Source organism: Arvicola amphibius, chromosome 9 (assembly GCF_903992535.2).
Source record: "Arvicola amphibius chromosome 9, mArvAmp1.2, whole genome shotgun sequence".
Lineage (NCBI taxonomy): Eukaryota > Metazoa > Chordata > Mammalia > Rodentia > Cricetidae > Arvicola > Arvicola amphibius.
In genome coordinates, this window is record NC_052055.2 from 1,738,540 (window position 1) to 1,756,256 (window position 17,717).

Genomic DNA, 17,717 nt, shown 5'->3' on the forward strand with positions numbered 1-17,717 from the left:
CTGTGATATTATTATAGTTGAACCTATACATCTGTGGTGATGATCATTTTGTAGACCTATCCTAAACAAGGAGTTAAATACCAGTAAAATTGTTAAAGTACGCATATACAGTGATTCGTAAGTATTTGTATAGTTGACACTGTGTGTCAGTAAGTATGCTAAGACACAGCCTTTGTCCCTGAGAAAGTGAGAAAATAGGCAGTTATAGTGAGAGGAACATTTGCGTGGAGCTAAAGCTGGCCTGCTGGGGGGGGGGGGAGGGGAGGGCTGCAGCAGCATGTGTCCAGCTGAGAGAAGCCAGAGACCAGAGGTCAGAGGGCGCAGTGGGTAGAGCAGGCTTGTACAGAATATTCCTGAAAAGGGCACAAGGAGACACTATGAACGGTTTGACAGTTGCAAGTTTAAGGACTGGAGGAATCTGGCTATAAGCACAGAAGTGTGTGTCTGTGTGTTTCAAACAGTCTTGCTATGGAGCTTAGGCAGGCCTCAACCTTGTGATCCCCCATCTCAGCCTTCCAGGTGCTGGGGTTACAATGCATGCAGCTTCCACGAGGACTTTTTTTTAAAGGGTGAAGCAATTATTCTGTTTCTTATTGTAATGGTAGATATGTGATACCATGCACTAATAAAAATCAATAGAACACTGCATCATAAAAAGTGAAACTTCAAGATCTCTTGAGTAAATTGGGAGCATGAGAGTCATGGGAGAGGGTAGAAGGGGAAAGGGAAGGGAGGGGAATGGAGAAAAATGTATAGGTCAATAAAAACAATAAAAAACTCAACAACAACAAAGTGAACCTTAAGGAGAGTTAGGGAAGACAGTAAAGACACAGGTCCTGATTATAAGCTCTAGCCACAAAAAAGTGCCACGGGTGTGTAAGTCCTATGTTGGAGAAGTTTAAAAAGCCAGATCCTGGGGCTTACTGGTCAGCTGGTCTAGTCAACTTGGTAAACTCCAGGTCACTGGGGGACCCTGGGTCAAAAAGAGTTGTACGGTACCCAGTCATACAGTGTTGATAGATAGGTAGATAGCCAGATGGCTGGCTGGCTGGATGATGGATGGATGGATGGATGCGTGGATGGATGGATGGATGGATGGATGGATGGATGGACAGATGGATGGAGATAGATGTCTGTGTGTGCGCACACATACACACACACACATCATGTACAAGTAAATACTCAAAGAGTATATATCATTATCTTGAAGTTAAAGGATCTGAGAATAGAATAAAAATGTGAAGAAAACAAAAGTTGAGCTGTATTATAAATGTACAAAGGAACTTCACTGCAGTCTATGGGGAGACAAGGGTTTTAACAACTTAGAATTGGAAGAAAACTTGGAGGTGAAGGGGACTGTACACAGGACTGTAGCTGGCACCAATGTTTCTGATGGGGAAACCGGCTGGCAATTCTGAAGTGGAAAATTCAGTAATGGATGATGATGGTGGGAACTGGTTTCTCCTCACTGGGGCAGTGAGCTATATGCAAGCAAAGGGACAGAAATGAAACAATTTGTGTGGTATAAATAAGAGTGAGAAATGTCTGTCTGAAGTCACAATCACTTACTATAGAGACGAATGGACACAGACTCACACAGCAAACGAGGAATGAGAAGGCGTGAGTTAGCACAGACATACATGTCTGTTTATGCTTTGCAAACCCAGAGGGCACAGATATAATGAGGCACACCCGACTTCAGACTGCACTGTGACACTCTCCTCTAGTAAGACGGAAACTCTGGAGCTGAAGAAACAAGGAGAGCCTGTGTCATAGGAACAAAGGAATCAACAAAAAGAGATTCCCAGTGGTCAAGTAGGGAACAATTTTGGGGGGTGGATATAGGATTAAAGCAGTATAGTTAGGTTATAATCTAAAGCATGAAGTAGGTTCCTGCCACTGCCCACACCCACAGACCTAGCCCCAGCCCTGCAGCTTGTGAGCTGTCTGTGTTCCAGCTGTATGTTACTAGTGTCATCTTATGTGGTACATTTGTATAGTTATAGATTTAAACTAAAGTCTCTCCACAACCCCTTGGTCTTCCTCTAATGTGCTGTCTGTTTCAGGACTAGCCAGAATACCACAGTGCCCTCAGCTGTCGTGTTTCCTTTGGCCCCTCTTGATTTCACAGTTTTTCGGGATATAGTAACAGAGAAAACCGAAATTCAGGTACATGGAAACTATTGTTTTTGCAATTACTCTGTAAATTCAGAACTAATCAAAATAAAAACTTAATTAAAGCCAGGCAGTTGTGGCACACACCTTTAATCCCAACACTCGGGAGGCAGAGGTAGGCAGATCTCTGTGAGTTCGAGGCCAGCCTGGTCTATAAGAGCTAGTTCCACAACAGGCCCCAAAACTACAGAGAAACCCTGTCTCGAAAAAACAAAACAAACAAACTTAATTAAAATGGAAAAAACAAACATTCGCTGAGTACGCAGCATCACTAAGTCAAGCTAGTTAACCCACAGGATGGGCGGGGCGGGGGGGGTCTTACTGGCTTCATTAGCATTCAATACAGAACTTTTAACCATCCCTGATGTCTTGGAGCCTGACTTGAAACAAACAGGCGAGAAATCTCCCAAAGGCAGTGTTAGCAATTGTCTGCATCACTCTTGCTTCCAAAAGTTACCAGGTGATCAGAGAGACAGACAGACAGACAGACAGAGACACAGCCAAACAGTCACCCACTGAATGGTTTACTTATTGTATTGAGTGTCACATATACCTGGGAATCATTTCTGCATTAGACAAAATTAAATCATACTGAGATAAAACAGTTATGCATTTAATTTTTATATGCACAAGAACTATTCATTTCATTTTAAAAAACAAACTTTTTTACAATTTTTATTAGAATATTTAGAGAATCCTTGGTAAAATTTGATATGTGTATGTTTAAAAACAAGATCACTTAAGCATACACATTTTGAAATAGTACCCTTTATTCTGTATTTTAAGCTCAAATGGTGGGGCCATTCATATAGATTTGCTCTCTTCTACACCCAGTGCTCCTTGATAACAGTCAAATGTATTTTAAAGTTGAGATTCATTAAAAAGAGTCAATTTGCTAATACAGACTCTTTAAAAGGCAGATGCAATTGCTATAGGCAAGTCATGGAGGCTAATCTACTCACACTAGAAATGTGCTAATATTTTATAATAATACGCAGGAAATAAATTCTTATGTAACACACATTTTTAACCCTGCTGGGAAGTGAAAAGAATAAAGAGGTATTTGTCAGTAAGCATTAGCAATGCTCTAGCACAAAAGCTTTGATGTTGAGAATAAGTAAGTACTGCAGAAAGTGGTTTGTAATTTGACTAATTTAAAAACATCTGTACAATAATTCCAGCACCAAGACAAGTTGTCTCTAGAATACATGTGAGTCATGCTCATACATGACCCTAGCTATGAAGTTTGGAGCACCGTGCTTCACACTGTGTGCTGGAGGAAGGGAAGCAAGAGGAGAGCAGAACACATCCGTCATGAAAAGTTGGGGGCACCAAAGATGGAAAGGTCTAAACAGGGGTGGGGAACCAAGGTATGGAAGATGTGGGAAGAAGGGAGGGCAACCAAAACTGTGGATAAACAAAAGAGTCACACGGAAGCTTACTATACCAGGAGCTTACTAAAAATATAACCATAGGGTGACTGCAGGATTTAGGGGTAGGCTCAGATGGGCCCACCAAGTTAAAATTTGAGGTTCTCCCGTGGATGGGCGTATCTGCCAGTGTTCCATCCTGCCCCCTCCTCCATCCTCTCTCCTGTCCTGTCCTGCCTGGGCTGACTACTTTCCCGTTAAAAGGGGGAAAAATGAAAAATGAAATGGATATATATATATATTATGGCTATATATATATATAAATATAAAATAAAGATTTTTGAATGGAGGTATCCTCCAAGAATGAACTGATCAATGCTCCTCCCAGAAGCCATGGGCTCTTGAACAAAAACCCCAGTACAGACATGGGATATCGCAATATAAACTGTTGGCCAAGGGAGCTCCAAAGTTTCCCAAACAAAACAGGCTGCTGCCATTGCTCTTCATTGTCCACTTGAACTTGACCTTACTTCTGAAGAAGGCACATGCTATGGCCACAGGTCAAACAGACATCAAGCTAGAAGCTTCCTCTACACTGTCTAGTTTTCACGGTCTCGACAGGGCTATGCAGGCTGCTTGGGAAAAGTCATCAACACACCCACAGACCTAGCCCCAGCCCTGCAACTTGTGAACCAGGCAAGAAGATCCCTACACTGAGAATAGTAGTGTGACTCTTTGGGAGTAACCAACCACTCCACTGGAAAAAACTCATGCTGGACCTGTGAGCCTGCTCAGAGCCCTTGACTAAGGAGGTCATTGGCCCTAGGGGTTAGCCTACTACTTGTGCTTTGATAAACCAGGTGGTGGTGGCTCATGCCTTTAATCCCAGCACTAGGGAGGTGGAGATAGGAAGGGATTTGGGAAGGCGGAGAGGAATATAAGGAGGGAGGAAACAGGAGCTCAAGCATTCAGTCTGAGGATTCCCAGAGATGGGATATCCCATTTGGTCTGAGGATTCGGTAGAAATAAGAACTAGTGGCTGGCTGCTATGCTTCTCTGATCTTTCCGCATGTACCCTATATCTGGCTCAGTGCTGTGGGACAAGGATCTTATACCCTGTAAAGATTTGTCAGTTGTATCTCTTTAATCAAATGCTGACTGGCCAGTAGCCAGGCAGGAAGCATAGGTGGGGTAACTAGAACAGGAGAATTCTGAGAAGAGGAAAGACTCAGTCTACAGTCATGATCCAGACACAGAGTAAGCAAGAAGAGAATACCTTGCTGATAAAAGGTACCAAGTCATGTGGCTAAACAGACAATAATAATGGGCTAATTAAAGATGTAAGAAAGAGTTAATACAAAGCCTGAGTTACTAGGCCACCCAGTTTATAATTAATGTAATCCTCTGTGTGTTTCTTTGGGGATGAATGGCTGAAGGATCAGGCAGAACAGAAACCTCAGTCAACAAATGGCACCAACGTGGACAACTAAATCCATTTAAAACCTGGGAGAGTTTGGAAAGTAATTCTAGACACACACACACAAAAAAAACCAGAGTTAAGCATGGCTTCTTGGTAGCAGCATTTTCTCAGGTGGGCTCTGTTTACTAGACTCATGTGGTCAGAAAAAGAGATATATAGTAAAGATAGATTCAAAGATGAAGAAAACCTCTGAACGGTTTGCAGTGTGTTTAAAAATATATGTAGGCTTGGGAGAGAAAACAAAAAAAGATAAAGTCCTTAAAACAAAAAAGAGAGTAGTTGGGTGTGGTGGCACACACCTTTAATCCCAATACTTGGGAGGGGGAGGCAGGCGGATCTCTGTGAGTTCAAGGACAGTCTGGTCTACAGAGTGAGTGCCAGGACAGCCAAAGATACACAGATAAACCGAGTCTCAAAAAACCAAAAAATAAAAATAAAGAAATAGAGTTGAAAATAAAACCATGTAAAGATAAAAAATATACAGAGAGTCTGGATACTGTATGTTATTATGTTGTCTTTGAATTGATTGACAGCTGGAGAAGGAACAACAGTTGCTAAAAGACATTTGGTTATAAATGCTGCTGGATTAATCCAACATAAGTATTTTGAAAATGCCTTTACTTCAAAATTGCAGTCAAAAGATATGTTACTTTGGAGAAGAGGTTTTGCTTTTGTTCCCACAGGAAATGAGAGGCTGTGGGTTCATTCTGGGTTAAGAAAAATCAGGTTTGATCAAGGAAGACCCCCTGAGAAATCTCCAGTGAAAGTGGATGGCCCAGATGTCTGAGTTCTACATCCAGAACAGCCTCAAGACTGCTGGCTGAGATGATCCAGCCTCACAGAATATTCCAGTCAGGACTTGACCATAATCTTAAATTTTCTTTATGTCTCCATAAGATTATTAGCAGGAAGTAGCCTGGAAAACTACACCTGCATTCCCAATAATGGATTATGGATGTTTCTTTGTTTAGTATGTTGGTTACAAGTTGTTATGGATAATGGTCAGAAAAAAAGCTAAACATAGGATATTAGATTCAGAGTTCTTGTTTTGAAAAAAAGGTGAAGGGGGGAATGCTGTGGGACTATGGTCTTGTACCCTGTAAAGATTTGTTACTTGTATTTTAGTAAAATGCTGATTGGCCAGTAGCTAGGCAGGAAGTATAGGTGGCTGACCAGAACAGGAGAATTCTGGGAAGAGGAAAGACTCAGTCTGCAGTCGTCACCCAGCTGAGAGGAAGCAAGATGAGCTGTCTCACTGATAAAGGTACCAAGCCACATGGCTAACATAGACAAGAATTATGAGCTAATTTAAGATGTAAGTGTTGGGAGCAGTGAGACCCCAGATCCTGAATTTCTTGTAATCCCCTGATCTGAGTGCCTACATCTGCTCTGAGCATGAGACCCTCAGGAGTTCCTGATGGCAGGAGAGTGGTTTCTGGTGGGTTTGGCTGGGGCGTGGCTATCTCTATATAATCTGCCCCTGAATACAATAAAGGGGGCATTCTTGGGGAATTCAAGGATGACCTGTGTCGCTGTCTTTCTGTCTGTCTGTGTTTGTGTATTTTAACCTCCAGCCCCTTGCCCGAAACTCGAGAACTGGGTAAAAGTGCATAGAACGCAGATGGGGGGGGGGGCGCGTGTGGTGCGAGGAGTGTAAGAATTAGTTAATAAGAAGCCTGAGCTAATAGGCCAACCAGTTTATGATTAATGTAGACCTCTGTGTGTTTCTTTGGGACTGAACAGCTGCAGGACTGGACTGGACAGAAATTTCTGTCAACAACTTGGGCCTTTTATTATTAAAACCAATTAGAATTTGCACTACACTGAACTATATAAGAAAATTAAATTTGGAAATGTACTTCATTATTATTTCTATAGCTCATAAATTCTTTGAAAGTTGCATCCACTCAGAGTAAAAAAAGTAGGAGTGACATCTGGCCTAAGTATGATAGTGAATATAAAATATGAATATTTTTGAAGCAACTCGATATAATAAATTTCAAAGTTCTAGAAACTTAAACTAGTAAAATTTTGATTTTACTTCAAAATGTATCGTGATAAAAGGTTTCAATATCAAATGTCAAGCTGTAGTCCAATCAGGCAGTGATGAGGTAAGGCCTAAGCCAGCATCCAGACTGGAGACGGCAGGGTGGTCAGCAAGGGCAGGTTCTCTAGTGTGAAACAGAGTCTGGCAGCGTGGATCTGTCCCCATGCTGCAAAAGCCTTTCATTGAAATAATAAAGGGGCGGGGTCATGAGCAAAGTAATCACTGGAAACTGACGGGGCACCAGAACACGCATCAAAACTTGCTGCCACACCCGAAGGGGTCAGCCCTCGAGACCTTGCCTCAGTAAGTGTCAGCCAAATGAATCCCAAAAGTGTAGCAAATCCAAAAGAATCCACAGCGGCCACATCCAAAAGAAACAGGTAAGCTGAGAGTCACAGAGAGGCTGCAAAACAACCTGGACCCCACAAACACAGATGTGAAGAGGTGCAGTCCGGTTTGCACGACCGCTATCCTACAGCTGCTCTCTGGGAGAACAGAGGCAGTGGGCAGGCTAAGGCAGTACTACTCTATAACCGAGAACAGGTTGTTTTGCAAGAGACTGGCCACGCATTCACAGACAGTACCATTTCTTCTACTGTTACTACTAAAATCTTGGTATGAATGCCTTACTAGCTTTCCACCATGTTTGTCTGTTTGTTTTTGTAATGCTATACAAGTTTTACCTTCCCTTCTTGGAAAACTTTAATTTCCAACCTGACAGAAAATAGGAGAATGGTACTAAACTCATGGGTACTCAAAAGGTTTTAAACATTAAAAACATGAAGTTTTCTAGAGATTTATTTAGAGATATATTAAACATTGCCATATTACAAGTTTAATATTTAAAACTCAAAATATCTAAGAAATTACTGGCAGACACATGAAACTATCACAGTTAAGATGTCAGGAGCAGGCCAGGCGGTGGTGGCGCACGCCTTTAATCCCAGCACTCGGGAGGCAGAGGCAGGCGGATCTCTGAGTTCGAGGCCAGCCTGGTCTACAAGAGCTAGTTCCAGGACAGGCTCTAGAAACTACAGGGAAACCCTGTCTCAAAAAACCAAAAAAAAAAAAAAAAAGAAGATGTCAGGAGCAGCACATGGACTTACACTTAGTCTTCTGTGAAACATTTCTGAGTCAACAGCAAAGACATGGAAAGGGACACCCGTGTGACAATGAGGCAGCACGGAGTGAGAGACATCGGCAAAACAAAGCCAGAGGACCAGGAAAAGGCAGAGAGTCAGAAGGCAGGAAGCACAGCTTCCTGAAGGCAAGGAGAGAAGCAACAGGAAGCCAGCAAGTCAGGCCCCAGAGCAATGAAACCCAACTGTCACTTACAGTGTGGTTTATGATTCTACCAGTTCTGTTCTCTGCATGGAGCCACAAGAGGGCATTTAGTATCACTCTCAAATATCATACACATCATGCGGTGGCCACAATGTACGATCAGGGAGTCACAGCAAATACGATCATGAAAACGTGGCCCTAAAGACAAAGGAAGACATCTTGGATAGTAAATCCTTGATATGAGCAAACATAAAAAGGTTACATGAGGAGACAGGAAGAGAGAGAGAGAAAGATCACTGAAAGTTTAGTATCAAGTTCAACAAAAATAAAACATTTCCAGTGGGAAAGAAAGAGAAGCAGAATGGAATTATCAAGAAACAACAACAAAATATTCATAGATAAATTACACAGAGATGAGGGCGTTTTCAGAGTGAAAAAGCCAGAAGGCTTCACATCATGAAGTCCTGACAAGGCATCCCACGGCATTATCATAAGAAGTTTTAAACAGCAGAAATGGTAAAGAGCTGAGCATACCCAGGACGAGGCATCCAGAACAGCACCCACGTAGCATCAGGGCGTGAGATAGGTACTGAAATCGAGCAAGGCCTTTGAAAGCAAGAGCAACATTATTTCTAACTCAGAACTCCACATTCAGTGTATGGGATGGATATAAACATGGTCATACATACAAGGTCCAAAAAAAAAGAAAAATACAATGTTGGCAGAGTCCTGAGACACAGTCATAAGAGTAAGGAAGTGACAGAGAGAGCACCGACCAAAAGCAGAAAACAAGGCCGGCTGCACAGAGGAAGGAAAGGGTTCTCTTGGGATGGAGCTGCAGGAAGTCTGGGATGACGCACTCCAAGTTATGGATAAAGAAAACACAGCACAATAAGCTATCCATGCTTCAGACCTGCAGTGGCGCTCACGGCTCCCAAGTCTAGAAAGCAGCAGAACACTGAGAAAAACCCAGACAATTATCAGAAATAGCACGCAGTCACACCATTTCCATGCAGTCACAGCATTTGCACACAGTCACACCATTTGCATGCAGCCACACCATTTACACTTGCAAACGAGATTTACTGCCAGAGCTCTGTGTGTACCATAAGGGATTAGCTCAGAGTATGAGATCCTTACAGGAGGGAACTGGAAGTAACAAGCAATGCTATTTTAAGGGATTGTAACTTACCGTTAACAATTTCATCTTAAATATAAATATACCCTACTAATTCATGTTGCTTTCTTAGAAGTAATTTTTTTAAAGTTTGAGTTACATTTATAAAAGTCTCTACTAATGCATATGCACTCGGCCATGTAAGATGCATTTTAAAGCATGGAGTTTGCTGGTGATTACTCCCGCTGTTCAGGGTCTTGGGCAGCAGACAAGCAGCAGCAGCAGTAGCAAACAAGCAGCAGCAGATAAGCAGCAGCAGATAAGCAGCAGCAGCAGCAGCAGCAATAACCACCAAGGAAACCATGTGCTGATGACACTCACAGAAATGAAGGCTGCACTTGAGTACTGCGTGCATGACCAAACACACATGTTGATTGTTACAGCTGAAAGGTTTGGAGTTCAGATATAAAGAAGCTACCAGAATGTTACCATTGCTTTTCCAGTGTCTCGGTACAACTACACCAGCCCTTTCGCAGTTAATATGAAGTAATACAGCATTTCTACTTAGCTGAAAGCAGAGGTAGCCAATCTGATAGATGCATAAAAACAAAAATATTTGTGCAACTCTGACATAAACTATTTGTAATTTTTGTTCACCATCTCACTTAATATAAAATTCTAAATCCATTCAATTCCTTATGCTTTAGTTAAGTTAGCAATATGACAAAGGAAATATCTGCACTTCAGTGAAAAATTACTTACCACAGTTTTTAACCTACTAATTCTCAGTGGTGCAATCTATGCTTTACCTAAATTTCACAAAGTCAACATGCTACCACCATACGTTTCACTTTGTTTGTTTTTCGAGACAGGGTTTCTCTGTAGCTTTGGAGCCTGTCCTGGAACTAGCTCTTGTAGACCAGGCCAGCCTCGAACTCACAGAGATCCCCCTGCCTCTGCCTCCCCAGTGCTGGGATTAAAGGTGTGCGCCACCGCTGCCCGGCTCTTTTCACTTTTAAATGATCACAAAGAACCATGAATCAAATGGTTGCCTTGTTATTTTGCCAAAAATAGTGAGCTCTTCCAATACTTATGAACACACACACACACAAACACACACACACACACACTCCCTGTATAATAGCTCAAACCATACCAACTTGGGTAAAGACACATGCTGCCAACCCTGATGACCCACGCTCCATTCCCAGGACCCACAGTGGAAGGAGAGAACAGACTCTTGCAAAACTGTCTTCTGTCTTCCTTGCCTCTGCCATAGCAACTGTTCTTGAATGCCCCCCACAAGTTTAGTAGCATGCACAAGTGCATGCATGTGCACACACACAAGCACAAGTTTACACAGACATATTTTTAAAAATTAGTTGATTAGTTTAAATTATATATTAATTTATATATTATTTATATTATAAATACATAATATAAAATATATTATATGGCAATGAATACTACCTGTGCCCTAGTTAGTAAGCTACAAATTGCATCTGTTACATCTTGAATATTGCAGACAAATTAGTATATTCTAAATAAGAACAAGAAAGTCCTGTATACCTACAATTTTATGCAAAAACTGCATCAAACTTTGTGTTGATTTGTTTAAAAATGAGTATTGCAAAAATATCTGACTTTTATAGAACAACAAAAGCAGCACTCTAAGGACAAACTGGTTCTCCAGTGACACCAGGAGCTGTGTATCTCCCACGTGGAGACCTGAGTAGACACTGAGGAGCTGGACCACACCCTGACCCGCCCTGCTTAGATGCAGCAGCTCTTGCCCTCTATTTAAACCTGGAGATGGGCTTGGGGGAGGGGAGGTGCCTCCTGGAACTCTTTGTTTTCTTCCCAGATTGGTCACTCTGAATCAAAACTCCTTTTTCTGCTTTGCGGGACCACTCACCTCTTAACTGGCCTTCAGAAACAAGTACTCCACCTTGAGAGGGTTGCCAGAGCCCAGGTCTGACCCTCACAGTTCTGGTTGAAATAATTGGACACTGGTCATCTGTATGTATGTAGGAGTAGAACTGGATCATCTAATTCTGCATGTAATATCTTAGAAAACTACCAGTTGTTTTGCACAGTGTGAGCCATTTTACATTCAATGAATAAAGGATCCATTTCTCCATATATTCATTAGCACTTACTATTTTCATAGCGTAACTGGTGGCCATGAAAGAGAAAGTTCCGGGTGGTAAGACACAAACTGCCCAAATTCAAGGTAAATGCTCCCATAAAGGCTTGTGTATCAACTTTATATCCCACTAACCACTGATTTTCAAAATGTCATAAAAGGACAGCAAAGAATCAGTTTAAGTATTTGATAAACGCCTCACTTAGGTAATGAATTAATAGGTGCTATCAATAAATTTTTTTAAGAAATAAAATTACTTAAAAATGACCCAGATGATCTAAAATATAAACTTTCTGAGTCTAATTACGAACCGAATTTTCTTCCTCCTCTTCCAGTTCCCGCTGCTGCTCCTCGTGCCTTTTGGCTTTGATCTCCATGGCCTCTGTGATCAGGTCTCTTAATATTGACACAGGTTTTGCATTCTTGATAAAAGGATGCTATAAAGGCAAAGTTAAATGGTATATATTCAGATTTTTTCTCAATTATAGTCAACAAATATTAAAACATCTATAACTGGTAACCAGTATCATAGGATTCAATAATTATTTTATTTACAACTAATATGTCAACTATGAAAATACTATTTTGTTTGCTTTAGAAGAAATACTTTTGAGTTCACTTGTTATTAAAAAAATCTAAGCATATATACAAAAATATAGTTCTATTAATAAAGTTAAATGACCTTAAAGATACTTGTTGAAAGAAAACTGGGCATTAAGTAATAAAAATTTTCACATATTTAAAGCAGATTAATGATTATAGGGAAAAACAAACTTATTTTAGCACTGTCAAATAATTTAATTACTCCTAGTAACTGATGGCCAAAAAAAAAAGGAAGCAACTTGTAACTTTTACATAACCCCTGTTCTGTTGTGTCTTAGGTTAGTAAGTCACTTACAGGGTAAACAGAAAAGTAACTTCCTAACTCCCGCCTCGTGTTGGCTGCTGTCTCTTTCCTTACTTCCCTCACCTAGCTAAGAAATGACTACATTCTCTATTATTTTATAAGTCATGTACTTTGATAAACAAAAGGAAATCCATCAGAACAGACTTGAACTCTTTTTAATTTTACTTTTTAATTACATTTGAAAATTGTGTGTGTCTGTCTGTGTGTGTGCATATGTGTGTCTATGTGTGTGTGTGCGTCTGTGTTTGTATGTGTGTCTATGTGTGTGTGTGTGTGTGTGCGTCTGTGTCTGTGTGTCTATGAGTGTGTGTCTGTGTGTCTGTGTATCTATGGGTGTGTGTGTGTGTGTCTATGGGTCTGTGTGAGTACATATGTGGAGGTCGGGAACAACTTGTGGACTCAGCTCTCTTTCCTTCTACCATGTGGGTCCCAAGGATGGAAGTCAGGCTATCAATCCTGGCAACAAGGGCCTGTACTAGCTAAGCCACCCCATCAGCCTTGAGTAGACCTAAACTCTTCTTCAAGGAGAAGAGCGTGAGAAACAGCAGAAGGGAAATACATGGGATCAAAACACAATGTCTATAATTTATTCACCAGTATATATGATCAGAAAAAACAACTTTGATTATTTTAATAAAGACTAATAGAACACAAAAATACATTCAGACAAAACAACCAGTGACAGAGAAATAAAAGACACTTGGAAAGGGCTTTGACATGGTAACAAATCACTTGATAAAACTGTCGAATAAGAAAACACTATCATTGGGTGATGGTGGTACATGCCTTTAATTCCAGCACTGGGGAGGCAGAGACAGGTGGATCTCTGTGAGTTTGAGCATAGCGAGTACCAGGACAGGCTCCAAAGCTACACAGAGAGCCCTATCTTGAAAAACCAAAAAAAAAAAAAAAGAAAGAAGAAAGAAAGAAAAGAAAGAAAAAACTATCAAGAAAAAAACAACAATAAGAAAAACTCTTACCATCATTTCACAATTAATTCTTTATCACGGTTAAATTCATCATCAGATAATATTATGCTCTTTGACAAATACACAAAGGTCTAATCATCCACGCAAGCAGCTCTACAGTCCCCTGCACTAGCTGTTGACTGTATCCTGCACTAGCTGCTGACTACACCCTGCACTAGCTGTTGACTGTATCCTACACGAGCTGTTGACTGTACCCTGCACTAGCTGTTGACTGTACCCCGCACTAGCTGTTGACTGTACCCCGCACCAGCTGCTGACTGTACCCTGCACTAGAGGGTGATGGGGATACAGTAAAGAGAGGGGGTGATGGGATTACAGTAAAAAGGGGGAGATGGGGATACGGTAAAGGGGGGCAATAGGGATTACAGTAAAGAGGGGGGGTGACAGCCTCTGGCCTCTGGGTTTGTCAGACTGATACAGGATCTGATGCTGTGTCAAGAAATAAAAAAACAAGGTGAGGCTGAAAACATATTTGAAAAAGTTTTCATAATTTGGGAGAGGGGCTTAAAGTAACATGTTCTAGAAGCTACACCAACCCCAACCCAAAAACTACTGGACAGGAAGCAGTAAACTATCCAAATGCAATCCCTCCTAAGAAACTGGAGCACAGAGAGGGGCCTGTGGCCTCCCCCAACAGAAACATGTGGGGTCCCTACCTACATATTCTCATATGATGAGAGGAAATGAACTGCCAACCCATAATATTACTAAGAGAATTACCACAAACTTCTAAAGTGTGGATAAAATACTCCTGTAAAAAAGGGAAATGGTGGAAGGAACCTTGGGATATCAGGAAAACTAACAGCGGGAGAACAAAAATAGGGTAAGTCAATAAATTTCCCTTCTTGTGTGTTTCCTCAATTATGTTTTACGTTTAAAGCAAATATTATAGAACTGATGTGGCTCTCAACTACAAAGAGGACATATTTGAGGTGATTACAGCATAATGGGGGCACACGGGAAGGTAAAGGTGCTCCTCGTCTCACTGCAACTGGCAAAAGCAAGTCACATACACCATGCTCCAGCCAGGCCCGGGGCCGACTCTGTTAACGGGACCTCAGTTAATCTGCCATTCCTGGAGAAAGGCAGAAGGAATAAAGAGTGGGATTAGGCCTAGAAATGCAGCTTTAGTGGGTAAACCTTGATTTTAAACCAGGAACCTACACAGTATAAGAGAGCCAGCCCCCACAAGTTGTATTCTGACCTCCACATGTGTGCTGTGGCTTGCATGTATGCCCACCCCACATACAACCAATAAACCTAATTAAAATATTTTTAAAAGAATGAGGCTAGAACAAATGGAATCTATCTAGAATAATCGCGGGTTTACTATGGTATCTTCAGTGAGTTATTTAATTCTACTGGGCTATAATACCCTTCTCCACAAAAATAAGAAATTATACTAACATAGTTTAAGTGTTTCCATCCTTCTTAACTTAAAAACAATGCCTTTTCTTTTTCTACACTAGAAGGGAACACTAGAAATAAATAAGTTTATCTTAAAAGAAAAGAAAGACATCAGTGCCCAGATACATTGTTTTACTTTTTCTGCTCTCTTTTCAGACCTTTCCTTCCTATTGTTTCTTTGTGTTGAATCATTCACATGTTCATTGAGACAATGATACCAAGAAGCTCTTGATTTGCTTGCTTAACATTTTCGTGGAAAGTTAATACTCTTTTAAAATAAATGCTTTGATCAACTGCTTTTTCAATTTTTATCATGGGAAAATAAACCTCACATAAAATTTACTGTTTCTCAATTTTTTTAGTTTAAAAATATTTTATTGTGCTTTTATTTAATGTTGTGCGAGTTGGCCTTCTCTTTCCACCATGTGGTCTCAGGGCCCTCTCCCTTTCATGTTTAAACCACACTTGTCTGTTGGGAGAGGGAGCAGTGCATGGATGGTAGCAGCAGCACAGGGAGGAGGGAGAAGACACTGGGTGATCTGTTCTTTCCTCCCACCATGGCTGTCAGACTCGCCAGCTCGTGTCTTAATGCTGAGAGCATCTCACCGACCCAAACTTGTCATCTTAATTATTAACTAATTAATTTTTAAAACAATACTTGAACATAACTCAAAACTCAAATAAATCTGCATCCCATTCCTGCCTCTTGCCCTTGCAATGACCTGCCCAAGGAGACACTGAATAACGCCCACACACACATTTTCTAATAACTCCTCTTGATGGACCATATTCATATATGATTTCATACATGGTTAATGTTTCATAATAAACTGTTAAAATGAAATTGCTGGAACAAAGAATATAAAGATTTTAAAAATTAGACATTGAAATACTGATTTTGATTAAGAGTAAGCCCTGTATGATTTTCCTAAGCACTACAGAGCTTCACAAGCCTTTAGTTGGGATATTTTATGTTTAGTAGTAGCTTAGGGACTGTTGTTTGAATTCTTTTATCATTTACCAGTAAGAAGCATCTGAAAATTATCAAATCTGTTAATGAGAGACACACACTGTGAGGCACACTTATCAGCTGAGAGTTCTGAGGCAATTGTGTTGAGGGAAAAAATTCTAAAAACTTATTAATTACAAGTATTAAGTTATTTCTTTTTGCTTTAAATTTCCTAAGATTTTTAAGAAGCCTCTTGGTGTTCTGGATACAAAGTTTATTTACAGTAGGGATACTAAAACTTCACTTAGGTAAACTTGTAGCTAGCATTGATAACATGTAATCTTTTCAAGGCATTCAGGGACCTTGGATTTACATATATTACATATATTAGAGAGGAACAAAAAGTCCAGGGGGAAAGGCTGTCATGGAAAGGCCTGAGAAATAAACCCTATAGAGACAAGAACTCAAGAGAGGAGAGAGTGGGAACAGCAAGAAAGTGAACTGGGAACAGATGGTAGGACAAAGAGAAACGCAGAAGAGCTGAACACATGCGTCCCAATCCAGGTTTCAGATCTTCGAGGGCAGTCACGAGACTAAAGCCCTGGCTGTCAGCATCCGGAAGCCGCCAGAAGTCCCTCTGTGTAGGCACTGACCTGTAACAGCTGTGTTGCGGTGGCTCTCTGCTCGGGACTCTTCACTAAGCACTTTTTAACAAAATCGGTGAAGTCATCAGACCAAAGTTCAGGCTTCCTGAATGTTGGTGGCGGGTTTGTGGGAATCATAAAAATAGCCTAATGGAGATGAGACATGCAAAGGACACGGTAAGCACATAGGAGGACAACCGGAGAAGCAGCTTTCTATCTTGTCAGAGTCTAAGTCTAAAGAATAAGTACAAGTACAGGAATCCCTGCAAGAATGCAACCGGGAGCCAAGTCCATGTGCGGCTAATGCAGTCATCTCCCATTAGACCCTTCTACCTGAACTGCAGCTCACTGAGCACATCATTTATTTTATCTGTGATTTTTGAATCTATCTCCAAAGGAGGTGCGTTTATAGCCCTTTTACCAAAGATATTCCTATCAAAGATATGTCTCCAAACCTTGCTACTGTGTGCCAGACTTACTTCCTATTTCAGTTCTAAAGGGCCAGCAGTAATCTAATCTGCATCTCTTACCAAATTACTTCAGCATAAACAAAATTACTTTGACTTGAATACTGGATTTTAAAATATAACACTTCAATTTATCAGAAATAGGCTAAGTGCTAAATATTTAACAGCTATGATAATGCATTTAGATAGTTCAAAATTGAAAAGCTATAAAACGTCTCCTTCTCTCAGTCTCTTAACCATTGCTTCCAAGTTCCAAGCTAGAAAACAAAACCAAGGAAACAAAGAATAATACATGCAATGAATAATAACTTTTATTCCTACATGCTATAAAAACACAAAAGGCAAATAGCAGTAACAAAAATTTTGTGAAATAAAATGAATTAGAACAGTTAAAAAATTACTCATATTTAATATGTAGATTTATATAATTAAATTATAGAATTATAAATAAATAAATTTATATAATTATACAATTAACACCATAGATGAGATTTTAACAACCATAAATATGTAATACAACATACAGTCCCGGGCCTCTTACACAGAGAGACACAAACAGGCAGCACCCTATAATTCTCACTGTCCAGGTCTGGGAAGTCTTTCCCTTTTAGAATGCACCCCACACCTTTCCCTCTGTGTAGACTGGTCTCTCCTGTCAGATGCAACTTTTATGTGTATTAAGCTTTGGCTATCTGCTTTATGCATAAAAAAACAGAGGTAATAATGCTAAATTAT

At 40.5% G+C, this 17,717-nt stretch overlaps 1 protein-coding gene across 1 annotated transcript in view; it reads right to left on the bottom strand.

Moving 5' to 3' along the window:
• Nucleotides 1–17,717, bottom strand: part of Stk3 (serine/threonine kinase 3) — a 212,939-nt gene that overhangs the window by 73,653 nt on the left and 121,569 nt on the right. Inside the window, exons 7-8 of the mRNA XM_038342570.1 lie at nt 16,525–16,662; nt 11,931–12,056 (exon numbers count right to left, since the gene is read on the bottom strand). Coding sequence (XP_038198498.1) covers nt 11,931–12,056; nt 16,525–16,662 — 264 coding nt within the window. The remainder of the gene's footprint in view (nt 1–11,930; nt 12,057–16,524; nt 16,663–17,717) is intronic.